General features: G+C 47.9%; 1 protein-coding gene across 2 annotated transcripts in view; it reads left to right on the forward strand.

The window, feature by feature from the left end:
• Positions 1–21,147, forward strand: part of LOC139764997 (uncharacterized) — a 220,176-nt gene that overhangs the window by 142,149 nt on the left and 56,880 nt on the right. For both annotated transcript variants that reach the window (XR_011716540.1, XM_071692048.1), the window contains exon 2: positions 7,207–8,420. Coding sequence is in view for 1 of the 2 variants with exons in the window: in XM_071692048.1 (XP_071548149.1) it covers positions 7,208–8,420 (1,213 nt within the window). In the remaining variant the exon portion in view is untranslated. The remainder of the gene's footprint in view (positions 1–7,206; positions 8,421–21,147) is intronic.

Genomic DNA, 21,147 nt, shown 5'->3' on the forward strand with positions numbered 1-21,147 from the left:
GTATGTTGTCGATCATGGTGCTATACACTGCCCATCATGGTAATGTATGTTGTCGATCATGAAGCTATACACTGCCCATCATGGTAATGTATGTTGTCCATTATGGTGCTATACGCTGCCCATCATGGTAATGTATGTTGTCCATTATGGTGCTATACGCTGCCCATCATGGTAATGTATGTTGTCGATCATGAAGCTATACACTACCCATCATGGTAATGTATGTTGTCCATTATGGTGCTATACACTGCCCATCATGGTAATGTATGTTGTCGATCATGAAGCTGTACACTGCCCATCATGGTAATGTATGTTGTCGATCATGAAGCTATACACTGCCCATCATGGTTATGTATATTGTCGATCATGGTGCTATACACTGCCCATCATGGTAATGTATGTTGTCGATCATGGTGCTATACACTGCCCATCATGGTAATGTATGTTGTCGTTCATGGTGCTATACGCTGCCCATCATGGCAATGTATGTTGTCCATTATGGTGCTATACACTGCCCATCATGGTAATGTATGTTGTCCGTTATGGTGCTATACACTGCCCATCATGGTAATGTATGTTGTCCGTTATGGTGCTATACACTGCCCATCATGGTAATGTATGTTGTTCATTATGGTGCTATACACTGCCCATCATGGTAATGTATGTTGTCCATTATGGTGCTATACACTGCCCATCATGGTAATGTATGTTGTCCATTATGGTGCTATACACTGCCAATCATGGTAATGTATGTTGTCCATCATGGTGCTATACACTGCCCATCATGGTAATGTATGTTGTCCATTATGGTGCTATACACTGCCCATCATGATAATGTATGTTGTCCATTATTGTGCTATACACTGCCCATCATGGTAATGTATGTTGTCCATTATGGTGCTATACACTGCCCATCATGGTAATGTATGTTGTCCATTATGGTGCTATACACTGCCCATCATGGTAATGTATGTTGTCCATTATGGTGCTATACACTGCCCATCATGGTAATGTATGTTGTCCATTATGGTGCTATACACTGCCCATCATGGTAATGTATGTTGTCCATTATGGTGCTATACGCCGCCCATCATGGTAATGTATGCTGTCCATCATCATGATGCTCTACCGCTATATGCTCTCGAGCTTCAGAAGGTAAATGAGGGAAAAGACTTGGGGTATGATAATCTCTGGTGACCTAAAACCAAACAAGCAGTGCACGGGAGCAGTGAAGAACGCGAGCAATACTTCTGTATTCATGAGTGAGACTATCGAATCAAAGTCTAGGGAAATCACAACTTGCTGATGTGTCCCCATCTTGAATATTGTGTTCAGTTACGGTGAAGATACTTGAGAAGAGACGTAAATAGAATGGAAAGAGTAGAATGCCCAGCTACCAAGATGATCCCCAGCCTAAAAAACAAAATCTAGTGAAATCCGACTGTCTGAACGAATCCGTTTCTTTTAGCTTAGAGAAGAGAGGGTTGAGAGGTGATCTAATACAGGTACCTAAAAGCATTATAATAAGGCTTTAGGAGTCTCAGTCTAACTCTCTGCATAGAGTTGTCTGACATCACTCGTAGTATTGAATACCAACTCGTCGGCAAACGTTTTACATCGAATAAGGCGAAGTTCATGTCCTCCAGCAGGATCGTTAACATATGGGATGAATCACCAATCACAGAAGTTGAAAGAAAGTGGTCTGTTGCTATTTGAATTCAGTTGTATTCTGTTTTATACTGCCCATCATGGTGCTGTATTCTACCCATCATGGTGCTATATACTGCCTATCATGGTGCTATATATTGCCCATTATGGTGCTATATTCTTCCCATCATGGTGCTATATGCTTTCCATCATGGTGCTATATGCTACCCATCGTAGTGCTATATGCTACCCATCATGGTATTGTATACTGCCCATCATGGTGCTATATACTGCCCATCATAGTATTATATACTGCCCATTATGGTGCTATATTCTTCCCATCATGGTGCTATATGTTTTCCATCATGGTGCTATATGCAACCCATCGTAGTGCTATATGCTACCCATCATGGTACTGTATACTGCCCATCATGGTGCTATATACTGCCCATCATGGTGCTATATACTGCAGATCATGGTGCTATATACTGCTCATCATGGTGCTATATACTGCCCCATCATGGTGCTATATACTGCCCATCATGGTGCTATATACTGCCCATCATGTTGCTATATACTGCCCATCATGGTGCTATATACTGCCCATCATGGTGTTATATACTGCTCATCATGGTGCTGTTTACTGCCCATCATGGTGCTATATACTGCCCATCATGGTGTTATATACTGCCCATCATGGTGTCTATATACTGCCCATCATGGTGCTATATACTGCCCATCATGGTGCTATATACTGCCCATCATGGTGCTATATACTTCCCATCATGGTGCTATATACTGCTCATCTTAGTGCTATATGCTGCCCATCATAGTGTTATATACTGCTCATCATGGTGCTATATAATGCCCATCATGGTGCTATATACTGCCCATCATGGTGCTATATGCTGCCCATCATGGTGCTATATGCTGCCTATCATGGTGCTATATACTGCCCATCATGGTGCTATATGCTACCTATCATGGTGCTATATACTGCCCATCATGGTGCTATGTGCTGCCCATCATCGCACCCTTCGAATATACACAATAAAAAGAAAAATAAAAGATAGTAATATAAAGTGTTGGCAGGCCTAGTGAGGCTGGTGGCAGGGTCTGACAACATCTAGTGGTGCATACAGTGTGGGAGTTGAGGATGTACTGGATGGGGTACAGACAGCGGTACACACCAGGCAAGGTACAGCGGTACACGCCAGGCAAGGTACAGCGGTACACACCAGGCAAGGTACAGCGGTACACACCAGGCAAGGTACAGCGGTACACATCAGGCAAGGTACAGCGGTACACGCCAGGCAAGGTACAGTGGTACACACCAGGCAAGGTACAGTGGTACACACCAGGCAAGGTACAGCGGTACACACCAGGCAAGGTACAGCGGTACACACCAGGCAAGGTACAGCGGTACACACCAGGCAAGGTACAGCGGTACACGCCAGGCAAGGTACAGCGGTACACACCAGGCAAGGTACAGTGGTACACACCAGGTAAGGTACAGCGGTACACACCAGGCAAGGTACAGCGGTACACACCAGACAAGGTACAGTGGTACATACCAGGCAAGGTACAGCGGTACACTCCAGGCAAGGTACAGCGGTACACACCAGGCAAGATACAGTAGTACACACCAGGCAAGGTACAGCGGTACACACCAGGCAAGGTACAGCGGTACACACCAGGCAAGGTACAGCGGTACACACCAGGCAAGGTACAGCGGTACACGCCAGACAAGGTACAGCGGTACACACCAGGCAAGGTACAGCGGTACACGCCAGGCAAGGTACAGCGGTACACACCAGGCAAGGTACAGCGGTACACGCCAGGCAAGGTACAGCGGTACACACCAGGCAAGGTACAGCGGTACACACCAGGCAAGGTACAGCGGTACATACCAGGCAAGGTACAGTGGTACACACCAGGCAAGGTACAGCGGTACACACCAGGCAAGGTACAGCGGTACACACCAGGCAAGGTACAGCGGTACATACCAGGCAAGGTACAGCGGTACACACCAGGCAAGGTACAGCGGTACACACCAGGCAAGGTACAGCGGTACATACCAGGCAAGGTACAGTGGTACACACCAGGCAAGGTACAGCGGTACATACCAGGCAAGGTACAGCGGTACACACCAGGCAAGGTACAGCGGTACATACCAGGCAAGGTACAGCGGTACACAGCAGGCAAGGTACAGCGGTACACACCAGGCAAGGTACAGCGGTACATACCAGGCAAGGTACAGCGGTACCCAGCAGGCAAGGTACATCGGTACACACCAGGCAAGGTACAGCGGTACATACCAGGCAAGGTACAGCGGTACACACCAGGCAAGGTACAGCGGTACATACCAGGCAAGGTACAGCGGTACATACCAGGCAAGGTACCGCGGTACACACCAGGCAAGGTACAGCGGTACACACCAGGCAAGGTACAGCGGTACATACCAGGCAAGGTACAGCGGTACACAGCAGGCAAGGTACAGCGGTACACACCAGGCAAGGTACAGCGGTACATACCAGGCAAGGTACAGCGGTACACAGCAGGCAAGGTACATCGGTACACACCAGGCAAGGTACAGCGGTACATACCAGGCAAGGTACAGCGGTACACACCAGGCAAGGTACAGCGGTACATACCAGGCAAGGTACAGCGGTACATACCAGGCAAGGTACAGCGGTACACACCAGGCAAGGTACAGCGGTACATACCAGGCAAGGTACAGTGGTACACACCAGGCAAGGTACAGCGGTACACACCAGGCAAGGTACAGCGGTACATACCAGGCAAGGTACAGTGGTACACACCAGGCAAGGTACAGCGGTACACACCAGGCAAGGTACAGCGGTACACACCAGGCAAGGTACAGCGGTACATACCAGGCAAGGTACAGTGGTACACAGCAGGCAAGGTACATCGGTACACACCAGGCAAGGTACAGCGGTACACGCCAGGCAAGGTACAGCGGTACACACCAGGCAAGGTACAGCGGTACACAGCAGGCAAGGTACAGCGGTACACACCAGGCAAGGTACAGCGGTACACACCAGGCAAGGTACAGCGGTACACATCAGGCAAGGTACAGCGGTACATACATTCAGTGGCACACGCTGAGTACTGGGTGACAAGGAGGGCTGCACCGTAACCATGTTGGTTATAAGTGTCAGGGTTCGAATCCATACAGTTCTCAACAGAGAGAGAGAGAGAGAGAGAGAGAGAGAGAGAGAGGACTGAATATTCAAAGACCATATCATGTAGTAAGCCAGAAACTCGCTCAGGTAGATAACCGTGTGAATTGTTGAGTTTGTGGTCCAAGATTTGGACACAAACTAGAACATTGTGTCTTAGAACGTGGAAACAATAGAGGCTTTTAGGGATAGATCTAAACAAATTCTGCAGGAAATGTCACAACACCTTATTGTTAATAACAAGATACCTGAAGTCTTAAATTTGTATCCACTTTTTGCATCTAGTCGGTAAAACTTACCATATGAAACTATGTAATGCATGTACTGAAATACGAATTGTAACATCTTATGTAATATCAACCCACTGGGTTCTGACTAAGACCCTTTGTGACCCCTGTAGTCCTTTTGCGCTACCGCTCACTGGATGAGCATTGGGGGGTACACAATAAACATGCCTGAGTTACCCATACAAATCAGATCAATAAGTTGGCCCAAGTTCATAGTAAGGGTAGAACCAAACCCTAATGGAAAACGGTAGTGTAATCCTTCATAGATATACAGTAACACAAATTATCGTGACCCAAATCACATTCTCAAGTTAGGGACAGCACGGCATGGTCTAGGTATGTGTACAAAAGCCAAATATCAAAAGAAATAGTATTGACCAATGGGAGATGGCGGAGGTAGGCGGCTGCTCCCTCGTCTGACCAATGAAAGTTGGTCGCCTCACGTCAGCGGAATGTTATGCTACGTGACGTCACCAGCGCTTGCCCCCGCACTCTCGCTGCGGCAGGTCAGATGTCGAGCGCTAGGTAACACCAGAAGATCATCTGTCTGCAGGTTCATACCTGAGGATCTTTCCTAGATACAGATAGCTTCAAGTATCAAAAGGGTTCAAGGGATAGGTGAAGCGTCTAATATGGACGAGAGAGTGCATGGAGAAGGATTAGAGAGATTCTAATTACCTTCCACAAGATACAGAGGCAGCCTCATTTACGACACAATTTAGAGAGGACTTTGTGTGGTTTGTAGCGTTCCTTTTCTCGTGGTAGTGAGAGATATATGTTGACCATGTTTGGATGTTTATCCGTGACGGCGTACACAGACACAGAGCTGCCACCCTCCCATTACTGAGGCTGGGCAAAAAATAAACGCTCCAGAACACAATGAAGAACATCATACCTCACAAATATGGTCACGCGGCTACTTCTGTATGTCGTCGTTTTCATATCTTGAAAAATATCATAAAATCTGGTAGCGAATGAATGTTGAAGATCACGTAATGCCTCCGGATGAGGAGGATTGGACACGAAGTGATCCTCGCTGTAAGCAATATTCACACTGACAATTTTTGAATAACGTTTCAATATGTAAGAATTATGTATCATATAACATATCTCTTAAAAGCATGGAAAGGATTTCATAGACAGATATATATATATATATATATATATATATATATATATATATATATATATATATATATATATATATATATATATATATATATATATATATATATATATTCCTATGAGTCCACGGGGAAAATGAAACACGAAAAGTTTCCAAGTGCACTTTTGTGTAATAATCACATCATCAGGAGAGACACAAGAGAGAAATATAACAGTCTCCCCTGATGATGTGATTATTACACGAAAGTGCACTTGGGAACTTTTCGTGTTTCATTTTCCCCGTGGACTCATAGGAATATCTTGATCACGCGCAAAATTGTGATCCTTTCCAATATATATATATATATATATATATATATATATATATATATATATATATATATATATATATATATATATATATATATATATATATTGGTATATATTGGTGATGTGCACAACGCTTCTCCTTATGATCCACTTATCCGATGAACTACTGGGAGAAGAAAAAAACTCAGATGACTTCCTTTGTTTCTGGCTGGAGGCATAAGATAAATGCAGGAAGTTCCTTTCCTAGGCTAGCCGAGAGCCAGGTCATAGCGAAACGGGCAGTCACACACGTAAGACGTAGTTGTGGTCCTTGCTACCTGTATTTTATTACAAACAGACAACATTGATTGCAAGGTTGCAATGTGAAGAATTTGTCCGTGTTCTTGACACAGGGTGACGTGAGGCGTCGTGTGACACACACACACACACACACACACACACACACACACTTGGCGAGGGTCACATACTCTTCGGTGTCAAGTTTACCTACGATTGCGAAAGCCATTTGATTACCTCAGTTCCTGAGGCAGAAACTAATAACCATCTGACGTCGTGACATAGACATTCCTGTGCTTGCCTGAGGTCTTCTTGTAGCAGTAAGACTAGACATTTAACCGAGTGTTTGGGTGTTTCAGCATGGGCCACCAGGTGCCAACGATAACAATGAGCCAAGATGGCGGCCCGGCTGCTGGTGGCCCGGTGGTGGTGTGTGAGGACAAGGCCACCAGCACGGATGAGGAGCTCCTGGCGTCGCCCTCGCCCAGGGACGACCACGATGACGCCTTCGGCCCCGACAACTACTTCCGCTACATGGCTCAGGCGGCGCAGCTCTGGGGAGCCGACCTGGTGGGTATGGACCGGCCGCCCGAGCGGCCACACAGCGCTCGAGGGGGACGGTATCTCCGCCACCAGGAGTCCCTCAGTAGCAACAGCGATGTCTCCCGCCCCCGTCGGCAGGTCAAGCTTCGGAGGCAGCGGACATCAGAGTCGTACGACGCCGATCACCAGAGGCGGATTAAGTCGCGGGAGCTGAGGCGCCAGTGGACCACCGAGTCCTCCGACTCTGGCTACTCGAAGAGGTATTCCCGAGAGCTTCTGCGTCGGCAGGACACGGAGGAGTCGGCAGACTCGACGAAGAGACTTATACGTGATCTTCAGAGACAACCCACCACCGAGTCTTCGTCGTCGCTGAGGCTGACGCGTCAGTCGTCCATACGCAGCGCCTCCGACAACCAGAGCCTCTACCTGCTGCGTCAGTCGACCATCGAAACGTACGATGACGTGTCCATGACGGACTTCTCCCGGCCACAGTCCTGCAACAGCAGCCGCAACCCCAGCACGGGCGGCGCTGTTATGGACTGCTCCCCGCCAGCCTTCCCCTCCGACGCCGCCCACCGCCTCCCAGAGGCCGCCGGCCACACCGTCCTCTCCGAGTACCCCTCCGCCGGCGACGCCTTCAACTACAACCCTCAGGAAGTGGTGTACGGCGACCGCCTCAGCGTCGGAGCCGTCCGCGCGACGGGGGGCGCCCCGCTACTCTCCACTACCTCCTGCTCCCTCATCAACCTGAGCGCTGTAGACCTGGAGGCGGCGCAGATACAGGAACTTCACAAGGACCTCTGCGCCCTCGGTCCTGATGCACAGGCGAAGGTCAAGCGGAAGAGGTCCCGTCGGGGCACGGGGAGCGACCCCCTGCGGAAAGCCAAGGAGCGAGTGCGTCGCCACAAGGAGGAGGAGATGCCGCGGAAGGTGCGTTGGTCCATCATGGCCACGGGCCTCATCCTCCTCCTCATGTCTGTCATCCTGGTGGGGGCTACACTCAAGATGGCGCCCCTCATCGACGAGATGGGTGAGTTGCCCCAACCTGACCTGACCTGACCTGACCTTACTTCTTCCTGCCTGCCCTTCTCTCATCCTTCATCATGAAACACGTTTCCTTCTGGCCCATGACTGCTATTTTCGTGCCCATGGTTGATAATGTCTTATGGCCCATGGTTCTTTATGCCTTGCCCATGACTGTGGTAGTCTCCTTGCCCATGGGTGATCTTGTTCTAACCATGGGTTCATCATTGTCCTTTTTACCCATGGATGTCTTTCCCTTCTTGCCCAAGGCAGTTATTGCATTCATGGCGAGTGTTGCCCATCAAGCTGTTGATGTCGTCACCCATGTCGTAATTTCTTCTTGCCCATGGCTGTTATTCCTCCCTTGCCCATGGTCCTCACTACCTCCTTGCCCATGACTGTTGTAATCATACCCATGGCCGTAATTTTGTTATTGTTGTTGTCTATAGTTGTAAATTTCTTCTTGCCCAAATGGCTCATTATTGTTTTGATGCCCATTGTTGTTATCGCCTTCTTGCCCCCGCTTGTTATTGCCCTCTTGCCCATGGTTCTTATTTTCATCTTGCCCATGGCTGTTATCTGCCTACCCATGGTTTTTATTGTTCTTTTATCCAAAGGTTGTGGTTATTTTCCCGCCCACAGGGTTCTACCTTCTTGTTCTTGTGTTTGTTATATTGTCTATGGGTTCGTATCACCTCTGTGCCCATATACTGCTGTTTTCTTGTCGTTTGCGGACATCTCCTTGCCATGGGTTGTGACCTTGTCCATAGGTTGTGATCTTGTCCACGGGTTGTAATCCTGTCTATGAGTTGTGACCTTGTGCATGGGTTGTTACCTTGTCCATGGGTTGTGACCTTGTCCATAGGTTGTGATCTTGTCCATGGGTTGTGATCCTGTCTATGAGTTGTGACCTTGTGCATAGGTTGTTACCTTGTCCATGGGTTGTGACCTTGTCCATTGAGTTGTGACCTTGTCCATGGGTTGTGAATTTGTCCATGGGTTGTGACCTTGTTCATAGGTTGTGATCTTGTCCATGGATTGTGACCTTGTCCATGGGTTGTGACCTTGCCCATAGGTTGTGACCTTGTCCATAGGTTGTGATCTTGTCCATGGGTTGTGATCCTGTCCATTGGGTTGTGATCTGGTCCATAGGTTGTGATCTTGTCCATGGGTTGTGATCCTGTCCATTAGGTTGTGATCTTGTCCATAGATGTGATCTTGTCCATGGGTTGTGACCTTGTCCATGGGTTGTGACCTTGTCCATAGGTTGTGATCTTGTCCATGGGTTGTGACCTTGTCCATGGGTTGTGACCTTGTCCATAGGTTGTGATCTTGTCCATGGGTTGTGATCCTGTCCATTGGGTTGTGACCTTGTCCATACGTTGTGATCTTGTCCATGGGTTGTGACCTTGTCCATGCGCTATGACCTTGTCCATAGGTTGTGACCTTGTCCATGGGTTGTGATCTTGTCCATGGGTTGTGATCTTGTCCATGGGCTGTGACCTTGTCCATGGGTTGTGACCTTGTCCATAGGTTGTGACCTTGTCCATAGGTTGTGATCTTGTCCATGGGTTGTGATCTTGTCCATGGGCTGTGACCTTGTCCATGGGTTGTGGCCTAGTGCACGGGTTGTGACTTTGTCCATAGGTTGTGAACTTGTCCATGGATTGTGGCCTTGTCCATAGGTTGTAATCTTGTCCTTGGGTTGTGATCCTGTCTATGAGTTGTGACATTGTCCATGGGCTGTGATCTTGTCCATGGGTTGTGACCTTGTCCATGGGTTGTGACCTTGTCCGTACGGGGGCTGCGATCTTGTCCATGGGTTGTGACCTTGTGCACGGGTTGTGACCTCTGTCCATGGGTTGTGACCTTGTCCATAGGTTGTGATCTTGTCCATGGGTTGTGATCCTGTCTATGAGTTGTGACCTTGGCCATGGGTTGTGACCTTGCGCACGGGTTGTGACCTTGTCCATGGGTTGTGACCTTGTCCATAGGTTGTGATCTTGTCCATGGGTTGTGATCCTGTCTATGAGTTGTGACCTTGGCCATGGTTTGTGACCTTGCGCACGGGTTGTGACCTTGTCCATGGATTGTGACCTTGTCCATGGGTTGTGATCTTGTCCATAGATTGTGACCTTGTCCATAGGTTGTGACCTTGTCCATGGGTTGTGACCTTGTCCATAGGTTGTGATCTTGTCCATGGGTTGTGATCCTGTCTATGAGTTGTGACCTTGGCCATGGGTTGTGACCTTGCGCACTGGTTGTGACCTTGTCCATGGGTTGTAACCTTGCCCCCCTGGGTTGTAGTCTTCTTGTTTTATGTGTTGTACTTTCATCCCATGAGCTGTAATCATGTTCCATGGATTTCATTCTTGTCCATGGGTTATACCCCTGTCCATGAGATGAAATATTCTTGTCCATGGGTTGTAATCTTACCCCATGGGTTGTAATCTTCTCCATGGGTTATAGTTTGTCCATGGGTTGTAGTCTTACTCCATGGGTTGTAATCTTCTCCATGGGTTATAGTTTGTCCATGGGTTGTTACTGGTCTGTTGTTACATAAGTCTTCCCTATCTTCTGTCCCATGGGTTGTTAACCCATCTCGGTCATGGGTTGTTAATGTCTTCTCGCCCACGGGTTGATTTTGCCTTTTCAGCCCATGGGTTGTAATTTATTGTAACAGGTTTATTTTAACGGAAGGTAAGTAAAACGATGAAGATATGACGGTTGCTGGGAGCTTGGGGGGGCGGGGGGTGACGGGTCTTGAGAGCTGGGGGTGTGTGACGGGGCCTGAGAGCTGGGGGTGTGTGACGGGGCCTGAGAGCTGGGGGTGTGTGACGGGGCCTGAGAGCTGGGGGTGTGTGACGGGTCCTGAGAGCTTGGAGTGTTTGACGGGTCCTGAGAGCTGGGTATGTGTAACGGGGCCTGAGAGCTGGGGGTGTGTGACGGGGCCTGAGAGCTGGGGGTGTGTGACGGGGCCTGAGAGCTGGGGGTGTGTGACGGGGCCTGAGAGCTGGGGGTGTGTGACGGGGCCTGAGAGCTGGGGGTGTGTGACGGGGCCTGAGAGCTGGAGGTATGTGACGGGTCTTGAGAGCTGGAGGTATGTGACGGGTCCTGAGAGCTGGGGTGTGTGACGGGGCCTGAGAGCTGGGTATGTGTGACGGGGCCTGAGAGCTGGGTATGTGTGACGGGGCCTAAGAGCTGGGTATGTGTGACGGGGCCTGAGAGCTGGGGGTGTGTGACGGGGCCTGAGAGCTGAGGGTGTGTGACGGGTCCTGGACTGTGTGACGGGTCCTGGACTGTGTGACGGGTCCTGGACTATGTGACGGGCCCTGGATCTGTGACGGGTCCTGGACTCTGTGACGGGCCCTGGACTCTGACAAACCCTGACGCGTCTGGATGGATCCTGGGATGTGTGACGGATCGTGGGATATATGTTGAGTCCTGGGAAGTGTGACGGGTGCTGGGGTATGTCAAAAAGGAACATGGCAGATAAGAACACACACACACACACACACACACACACACCTGAAGTCAAGCGTCACAGGCTTTCAGATGACAACTTCTCCCTTGGTGAAACTCTGGCGCCTCAGACTCTGGCGATGATCGTCACTAGCGTCCAGGAGCCTGGAACAGCCAGGCTTTCCAGGAGACATATTCCAGGCGGGACATTACACCGTCACGCTGGGGGATGAATGGTCACCACCAGACTTAAGAAGATGTTGCATGGAACTTGAAGAGAAAAAGAGAAGAAATCAACTTAGCCAAAGAGAGATATATTTTTAAATGAATTATGAACGAGCGAATGGTAGTTCCATTTTTGTCCCTCACCTTTGCCTACACCACCGGATCCTTCGGCCAAACCACTGTGTCGTATGATCACTGTGTGGCCGTTGGCAGCTCAGGGGTAATGGCCCGTTGTGATGTCTGTTTCTTCCCTTACCCCACTGAACTTTAGCCTTTCCTCTTCCCCTCTTATATCTTCCCTAAGAGCTATTAACTGACCCTCTCTAAAAGGCAAGATTGGGGTAGGATGATGGGTCATACCCACCCCAGGGAATGGTAGATTAGGTCACACTCCACCGGCCCCCATCATTCAACCCCCCCAAAGCCCGCCCCATGACAGGCGGAGTCTGGTTGGGTCACACCCTCTTCCCCAGGGTGGTACACACTCCCTCCCCCAAGCTGGGTCATAAACCACTCCCCTCGGGCGAGGTCACACCCCTTTCTCCAGGTAGGGTCACACACCCCCTTCCTCAGGCTATAACCCATTCCCTCCCCTGGCTGAGTCCAGACCCCAAATCCCCCAGGCTGGATCGTAACCCGCCTCCCCCAGGTCGGGTCGTGACCCGCCTTCCCCAGGCCAGGTCACGGTCCAGACAGAGGCCAGCATGACCCCAGTAGGCGGCCAGCTTCCCTTTAATTCCTGGTCATCATGTGGTGGTGTTGGCGGCTCAGAATACAATCAATGGTGTGGCAGCGATCATGGCTCTCTGGTCACTGGACGTCCCCAACCCTCCCACCCCACACTCTCTCTCTCTCTCTCTCTCTCTCTCTCTCTCTCTCTCTCTCTCTCTCTCTCTCTCTCTCTCTCCCCCTTCTCTGTCATCTCACGCGAATTCCTCAGAGCAAACACCTGAGGCCACACATCCTCTATCACTCATGGAGCAACATTGCTCTGCTCCAGTGTTGACACTTTTTGTGCATGCCAATACCACCCTCTCTATTCCCCCATTCCGCCACACAGCATATCAAGCTACACTCCACAAACGTATACATCTTTAATTTGAATACTCACTTTTGTTCCCCTGATTTTGCACATGGTGGCACCAGGCATGAATCTCGCCACTCCCCAGGCACATCATTATGACCCATGTTTACTCTACACGTTAAGACTCTGACTGACCAATCGCCCTTCACTGTCGCCACAGTTCTGGAGAAATGCAAGTGAAATTTCCTCGTCCACTGTGCCACACTCCACACAATTTCCTCTTCTTCTTCTTTATTACTATATTACTTGTTGATACGATTATAATTATTTTTGTTTTCATTAATGTTATCATTTAGAAAATTGCCATTATTATTAATATCATTATTATTATTATTATCATTATTATTATTATTATTATTATTATTATTATTATTATTATTATTATCATCATTATCATTGTTATCATTATTGTCATTATTATTATTATCAATATTGTTATTATTGTTAATATAATCACCCTTGTCAGTACTGTTATCATCATTATCATTATACTCAGGTAGTCCGACAGATTAGGAAGAGAGAGAGAGAGAGAGAGAGAGAGAGAGAGAGAGAGAGAGAGAGAGAGAGAGAGAGAGATTGGTGTATGGCATTACTGGGGTACGTGACAAGACTTGATGTATACATGCCTTTGTGCAGTGTTGCTATGAAGAGTGTCGGAAGACAGCCCCTAGAAACAGCGACTGGAGACCTCCTCCATCGCCTTGGGGGACGTGCAGCACTCCATCATGGTCCTGTGTGGGGATGGAAAGACAGGCACCCAGGCATTGTGACTCATGAGGATAAAAGTGGGGTAAACTGTGTCATTCAATTGTGGGATACAAAGCAAGTGTATTTCTTGGACGGGGACAGATCAGAGCCCGTTGGTAAACTGTAAGGAAGCCAATGTCTATACCACACAAACATTCAGTGAGGCTGTTACTATAGAAAATGTACTGAAACATTGGCCCCAAAGTATTCAGGGGAATCAGTTGGTCAGTTGGTGATGACACCTTACAGAATTCGAGTAGATGAATCAGCGCGTCCAGGGCAACCAGCGCCTGGTGGGGGTACGCCCCTGCAGCATGACGTCCTCCTCTGTGTGAGGAACTGAACCATTTAGAAGCTGTGGCAATTATTGCGTGAGCGGAAGTGCCAAAGAAAAAATGGAAAGTTGTGGATCTGTCTCGACCGTGAAGGATCTAAACGAGGCAATCAGGCGAGAACATGACCCAGTCTTAGTGATTGAGGACATAGCCACAAGATTATCTGGGGCTCGTGTCTCTACCATTGTGGAGGTGAAGTAGAGATTTTGGCACGTATGTACAGTTGCAAGATCATAGATCATATTTGACTATCTTTAATACCCTTCTTGGTAGGTTACCCATGGCTCAAGATGCCGTTGGGCATCATTTGCGTATCGGAAGTGTTCCTCCAGCGTCATGTGCCTCACCTGGTCGAAGGCTCAGACGGAGGTGAAGTTGCAGATGATGATGATGACTTCGTCGTTTGATGGATGTGGCGAGACTGAATCTAAGGCAGTTCTGGACCACGACAAAAACTACATGACTTTTTGCATAGATGTGAAGAGCAAAATGTTGTGCTTCGAAAAGAAAATCTTCCAGCTTGGAGAGGTACCTTTTGTTGGCCATATAGTAACACACGAAGGGATGAGAGCTGCACCTCAGAGATTTAAGGCTTTGAGGGACGTACCAGCTCCGACGAAGGTCTCTGGCGTGAGACGTTGTCTAGGAAGGATTCATTACCTATCCAGGTTTTTAGCCAGTTTGGCAAATATGACGAAAACTCTGAGGTAGGTATTAACCCAAAAAGATCATCATCTTCGAGTGGCAATAAGCAGAACAAAACTGCTTTGAGGAGTTAAAGAAATCTGGCAGTAGTACACATGTGTCCTGCGTCATGATGAACCAAGAGGTAGCTGTACATTGTGATGCATCACAGCCCGGCCCGGGAGCGGTACTCGTGCAGAAGAGCGAGCGAGCCTGGTGTTCATACTTCTCGAGCTCTTGTGCTGAACAACGGTACGTCCAGATCGAGAAGGGAATGGCTCACTGTTGTTTATCCGTGTGAGTGTTACCACCAGTATCTGTGTGGGCAGGACCATCAGCCTTTGGAATCCATCTTCAAAAAAGCCATGGGTGTTGCACCAGCACGTCTAACAGAGAATGTTACTGCGGCTTCAGCACTACAATTTAAGGATGGAATATATAACAGGAAACAATTTGGTATTGTCAGATACCCTAAGTCGTGCTTATCTCTCGTAGGGCATGGAAAACTTACGTCATAAAGAGGAATAAGAGAAATACGGGACATCTCTGCCCGATATGGAGTACCAGACACCCTTGTGGCAGACGACGATCCACAGGTCAACCCAGCGGAGTTCCAAGCCTTCGCCAACAAATGGTTATTGGAGCGTATCGCCTCTAGTGCCCGGGTAGCCGCAGTGAAATCGCAAGGCTGAAAATACTAGGAAGATAGCAAAGAGGCTGTTTACAAAACGTAAATTGTCAGGACAGTCTGTCTGAGTTCCGGGCACTGTTCAACTGGCGAAATCCACCAAGTGAAGTCACGCATGCATTCAGGTCCAGCTCAACGCTTGATGGGTCGGCGGTGTGAGACTGTAATGCCGCTCATACCAAACGTATACAACAACCACGCCACTCGACAGAACAAGACAACAGGGGTATGCCACAGGGAGGAGAGCTAAACGGGAACATTATCACAATTGAAGCTGGCGGCCCTTACGCACAATATCTCCCGGAGATGCTGTACGTATGAGACTTCCAGGCAGCAAGGAGTAGACACCGGGGGTATAATGTGCACAAGGAAGTGTCTCCTCGACCTTATCTAGTTAGGGCTGGTGATCGGATGGGTCGAAGAAATAGTCGTCACCTTCTCCGTGCAGGAGAGAGAGTGGTGGAGGGGAGCAGCTTGGGAGGGCGTTGGTGAGTGGGAAATGCAGAAGAGGACTTAGGCAGTTCCAACCTGGGCCAGGACTTAGTGGACATACACGAGCGCCCCACTCAACCCCAGTGGACCAGCAACCTACCCCAGTGAACCAGTAACCAACCCTAGTGGACCAGTAACCAACCCCAGTGGACCAGTAACTAACTGCTGACAGTTCAACCTCTTCATATGCTCCCCTGCGTCGCTCCACCAGGATCAGGAGGGCGCAAATACGTTGCGGAATATTTGATTACATTATGTTTTGTGTAATGATTCTTAATGAAATTTTATTCACGTCGATTCAGAGTTATTAAAACTTTATGCATTTGTGGAATATTTTCATTACTTTTATGGACGTGTCCTTTAATGAGGCAATTACTGCACTTTGTTTTGGTATGTAAGTATTCTATTTTACACGAGTGATTCTCTTTATAATTGTGTAACTAATGGCCTTTTCTATATAAATATTACTTTGTTTTCCTTGAAGGAAGAGAGATGTGACGAGTAGTTAGTGTAACGAACGACCATAGGTTGGTAGTTGGAGCTGGTCGACTCTCGTTAGTCGACTCTCGTTACTATTGCTGATTTGTTGATATTGTCAGGGCAGCCAGCCTTCGCTGCGTCAGTCCAAGCGAGGCAGCCGGATCGTACACACACACTCTCTCTCTCTCTCTGTGTCGCCCTGGACGTATTGCTAATGGTTGTTTAATGGAGAATTGGAGTTTTTACCGATATTTTTGATAAGACTTTACACCAAAGGCGTGTGTGCCAGCTTACTAAGAAGAAAGGATGGTGAATGGTTGCAGTGAAGCAGGGTCTGCGTCCGGGAGTGTGTGATGTCACCATGGCTGTTTAATCTCTTTGTGAATAGTGTGGTGAAGGAGATAGATATGCGGGTCGGATAGAGGGTCAGATCTGTAGTCTCCATTAGGGATTGGTGGAGGGGGTAGGGCCTGGGAGACGAGGTAGTTGCTGTTTACAGATGACACGGCTCTGGTGGAAGCTTCGAGTGAGAAACTGTAGAAGCTGGTGTCTAAGTTTGCGATAATGTGTGAAAGGAGGAAACTTGAGGATTGGCTTTTATGATACCTCCTTCTTCCCTCGAACAACTAAGCCGTGGAATTCTCTCCCTTCTCTCGTCTTTCCCTCTTCATATAATCTTCCTGCCTTTAAGAGTCATGTCTACAAACACTTACTGAGCCCTGATTCATTTCTGCTTTATTTCCCTTTAACTTTTCTCTTTCACCCGAGCTGGTAGTGATGGTGGCATGCTATTATATATATATATATATATATATATATATATATATATATATATATATATTTTTTTTTTTTTTTTTTTTTTTTTTTTTCCGCTGTCTCCCGCGTTTGCGAGGTAGCGCAAGGAAACAGACGAAAGAAATGGCCCAACCCACCCCCATACACATGTATATACATACGTCCACACACTCAAATATACATACCTACACAGCTTTCCATGGTTTACCCCAGACGCTTCACATGCCCTGATTCAATCCACTGACAGCACGTCAACCCCGGTATACCACGTCGCTCCAATTCACTCTATTCCTTGCCCTCCTTTCACCCTCCTGCATGTTCAGGCCCCGATCACACAAAATCTTTTTCACTCCATCTTTCCACCTCCAATTTGGTCTCCCTCTTCTCCTCGTTCCCTCCACCTCCGACACATATATCCTCTTGGTCAATCTTTCCTCACTCATTCTCTCCATGTGCCCAAACCATTTCAAAACACCCTCTTCTGCTCTCTCAACCACGCTCTTTTTATTTCCACACATCTCTCTTACCCGTACGTTACTTACTCGATCAAACCACCTGACACCACACATTGTCCTCAAACATCTCATTTCCAGCACATCCATCCTCCTGCGCACAACTCTATCCATAGCCCACGCCTCGCAACCATACAACATTGTTGGAACCACTATTCCTTCAAACATACCCATTTTTGCTTTCCGAGATAATGTTCTCGACTTCCACACATTCTTCAAGGCTCCCAGAATTTTCGCCCCCTCCCCCACCCTATGATCCACTTCCGCTTCCATGGTTCCATCCGCTGCCAGATCCACTCCCAGATATCTAAAACACTTCACTTCCTCCAGTTTTTCTCCATTCAAACTCACCTCCCAATTGACTTGACCCTCAACCCTACTGTACCTAATAACCTTGCTCTTATTCACATTTACTCTTAAATTTCTTCTTTCACACACTTTACCAAACTCAGTCACCAGCTTCTGCAGTTTCTCACATGAATCAGCCACCAGCGCTGTATCATCAGCGAACAACAACTGACTCACTTCCCAAGCTCTCTCATCCCCAACAGACTTCATACTTGCCCCTCTTTCCAAAACTCTTGCATTCACCTCCCTAACAACCCCATCCATAAACAAATTAAACAACCATGGAGACATCACACACCCCTGCCGCAAACCTACATTCACTGAGAACCAATCACTTTCCTCTCTTCCTACACGTACACATGCCTTACATCCTCGATAAAAACTTTTCACTGCTTCTAACAACTTGCCTCCCACACCATATATTCTTAATACCTTTCACAGAGCATCTCTATCAACTCTATCATATGCCTTCTCCAGATCCATAAATGCTACATACAAATCCATTTGCTTTTCTAAGTATTTCTCACATACATTCTTCAAAGCAAACACCTGATCCACACATCCTCTACCACTTCTGAAACCACACTGCTCTTCCCCAATCTGATGCTCTGTACATGCCTTCACCCTCTCAATCAATATCCTCCCATATAATTTACCAGGAATACTCAACAAACTTATACCTCTGTAATTTGAGCACTCACTCTTATCCCCTTTGCCTTTGTACAATGGCACTATGCACGCATTCCGCCAATCCTCAGGCACCTCACCATGAGTCATACATACATTAAATAACCTTACCAACCAGTCAACAATACAGTCACCCCCTTTTTTAATAAATTCCACTGCAGTACCATCCAAACCTGCTGCCTTGCCGGCTTTCATCTTCCGCAAAGCTTTTACTACCTCTTCTCTGTTTACCAAATCATTTTCCCTAACCCTCATATACTCATATTCCTATGAGTCCACAGGAAAAATGAAACACGATAAGTTCCCAAGTGCACTTTCGTGTAATAATCACATCATCAGGGGATATAAAGAAAGAAATATAATTCAGTTGATATACAACGAAGAGACGTAGCTAGGACGCCATTTGGTAAACAAGTGATTGTCCAAGACAGACAACGAGCGTATCATAAACTTCGTATGTAGACAAGAAGGGGAATTGCCTACAAATTTTATCAACAATAAAGCCATCCAATTTGTATAGACTTTACTAATATTAAGGTTATAATTCTTTGTGTATTTAATGATAGAAGATTCAGTGATATTTCTCATGGTACTGGAGTTAGAGTTAATAACTGAGATGGTATTACTCCAGTCAATACAAGGATCATAGTTTTTAACGTGATTAAACAAGGCATTTGATCTTTATCCTGTTCTCATAATATATTCATGTTGCTTATGTCTATTAGAAAGATCCTTCCCAGTCTGTTGTACTGAGAAGTGTTTTGGAAGAAGATTCACTATCTGGTGGGGAAAAGATGGATATGTTTAATGGTATAGGGGTCCCGACGGTGCTGTATGGGTGCGAGCGCTCTTCCCTTTACCTTTTCCTGTCGCCAGATTGTTGGTTGACAGTGAGGACGACCAGAGAAGGGAGACATAGACGGGTTTTGGGGGCATGGTAGAGGGTGGTGAGTTCAGGCACAGGGAGTCCAAGTGTCTTGAGTCTACGGAGAATATAGAGACGAGAGCTTGAGGATTTGGTGATGGAGTTTTGTTTATCATCCAATGTGGTATCCGAGGGAGATGGTGGTGAAAATAACCCAGAGGAGTTTTGTTTATCGTTTAGTGTGACATCCGAGGGAGATGGTGGTGAGAATAACCTAGAGGAACAAGGATGGGGCTACAGGAGACAGTGGGGAGTGGAACCTGATTTCCTGGGAAGACTGACGCGTACTCACGCAGTCTTGGTTTGGTTGGTGGTGATGCGGCAAAGGGTGAATTCAGATCTGTCACTGAAGGGGTGTGTTAGTATGAGACAGCGATCGCCAGAGTTGATGGTAATGGTATAGTTCACAAGGTACTTCCATCGGGTGGATGAAATCCATATATGGTCATTGTTGGAAGCACAAGGACCTTTTTGTGTGTCATGTGGGACGCCACTGGTCAGGGCCTGGAAGGTGGAGACGGCCACTCTGCAGCGTGCATTGGACGACGCCAGGTTCGCTGGAGACGTCCGTAAGCCATGGGATGAGACTTCCCCCGCAGCTTAACGTTGCTGACTTACATAATGATCGTGTTATGGGCCTATATAGATGACAGGGGAGTCACTGAAGAGTTAGTAGAGAGATCTCAACACCTGTGTCACACCCTATAGGGACCACAGCCTCCACACACCTGTGTCGCAACCTAAGGCGTGTCACACCAACATCACACCCTGGGGACATCCCAATACCTCTGCCACACCCTGGGGACTTCCCTCGCCTGTGCCACACCCTGGGGACTTCCCTCACCTGTGCCACACCCTGGGGACTTCCCTCGCCTGTGCCACACCCTGGGGACTTCCCTCACCTGTGCCACACCCTGGGGACTTCCCTCACCTGTGCTACACCCTGGGGACTTCCCTCACCTGCGCCACACCCTGGGGACTTCCCTCACCTGCGCCACACCCTGGGGACTTCCCTCACCTGTGCCACACCCTGGGGACTTCCCTCACCTGTGCCACACCCTGGGGACTTCCCTCACCTGTGCCACACCCTGGGTACTTCCCTCACCTGTGCCACACCCTGGGGACTTCCCACACCTGTGCCATACCCTGGGAACTCCCCACACCCTGGGGGTCGCTACTAATCAAGACCTGCCAGGGGGCCGCTACAAAGGGAAAGATTAATTAAAACTGATTCTCCATTCCGGTCTTGAATGTGATTAATTAAATGTCC

The sequence above is a fragment of the Panulirus ornatus genome, chromosome 52 (assembly GCF_036320965.1).
Source record: "Panulirus ornatus isolate Po-2019 chromosome 52, ASM3632096v1, whole genome shotgun sequence".
NCBI classification, from domain to species: Eukaryota; Metazoa; Arthropoda; class Malacostraca; order Decapoda; family Palinuridae; genus Panulirus; species Panulirus ornatus.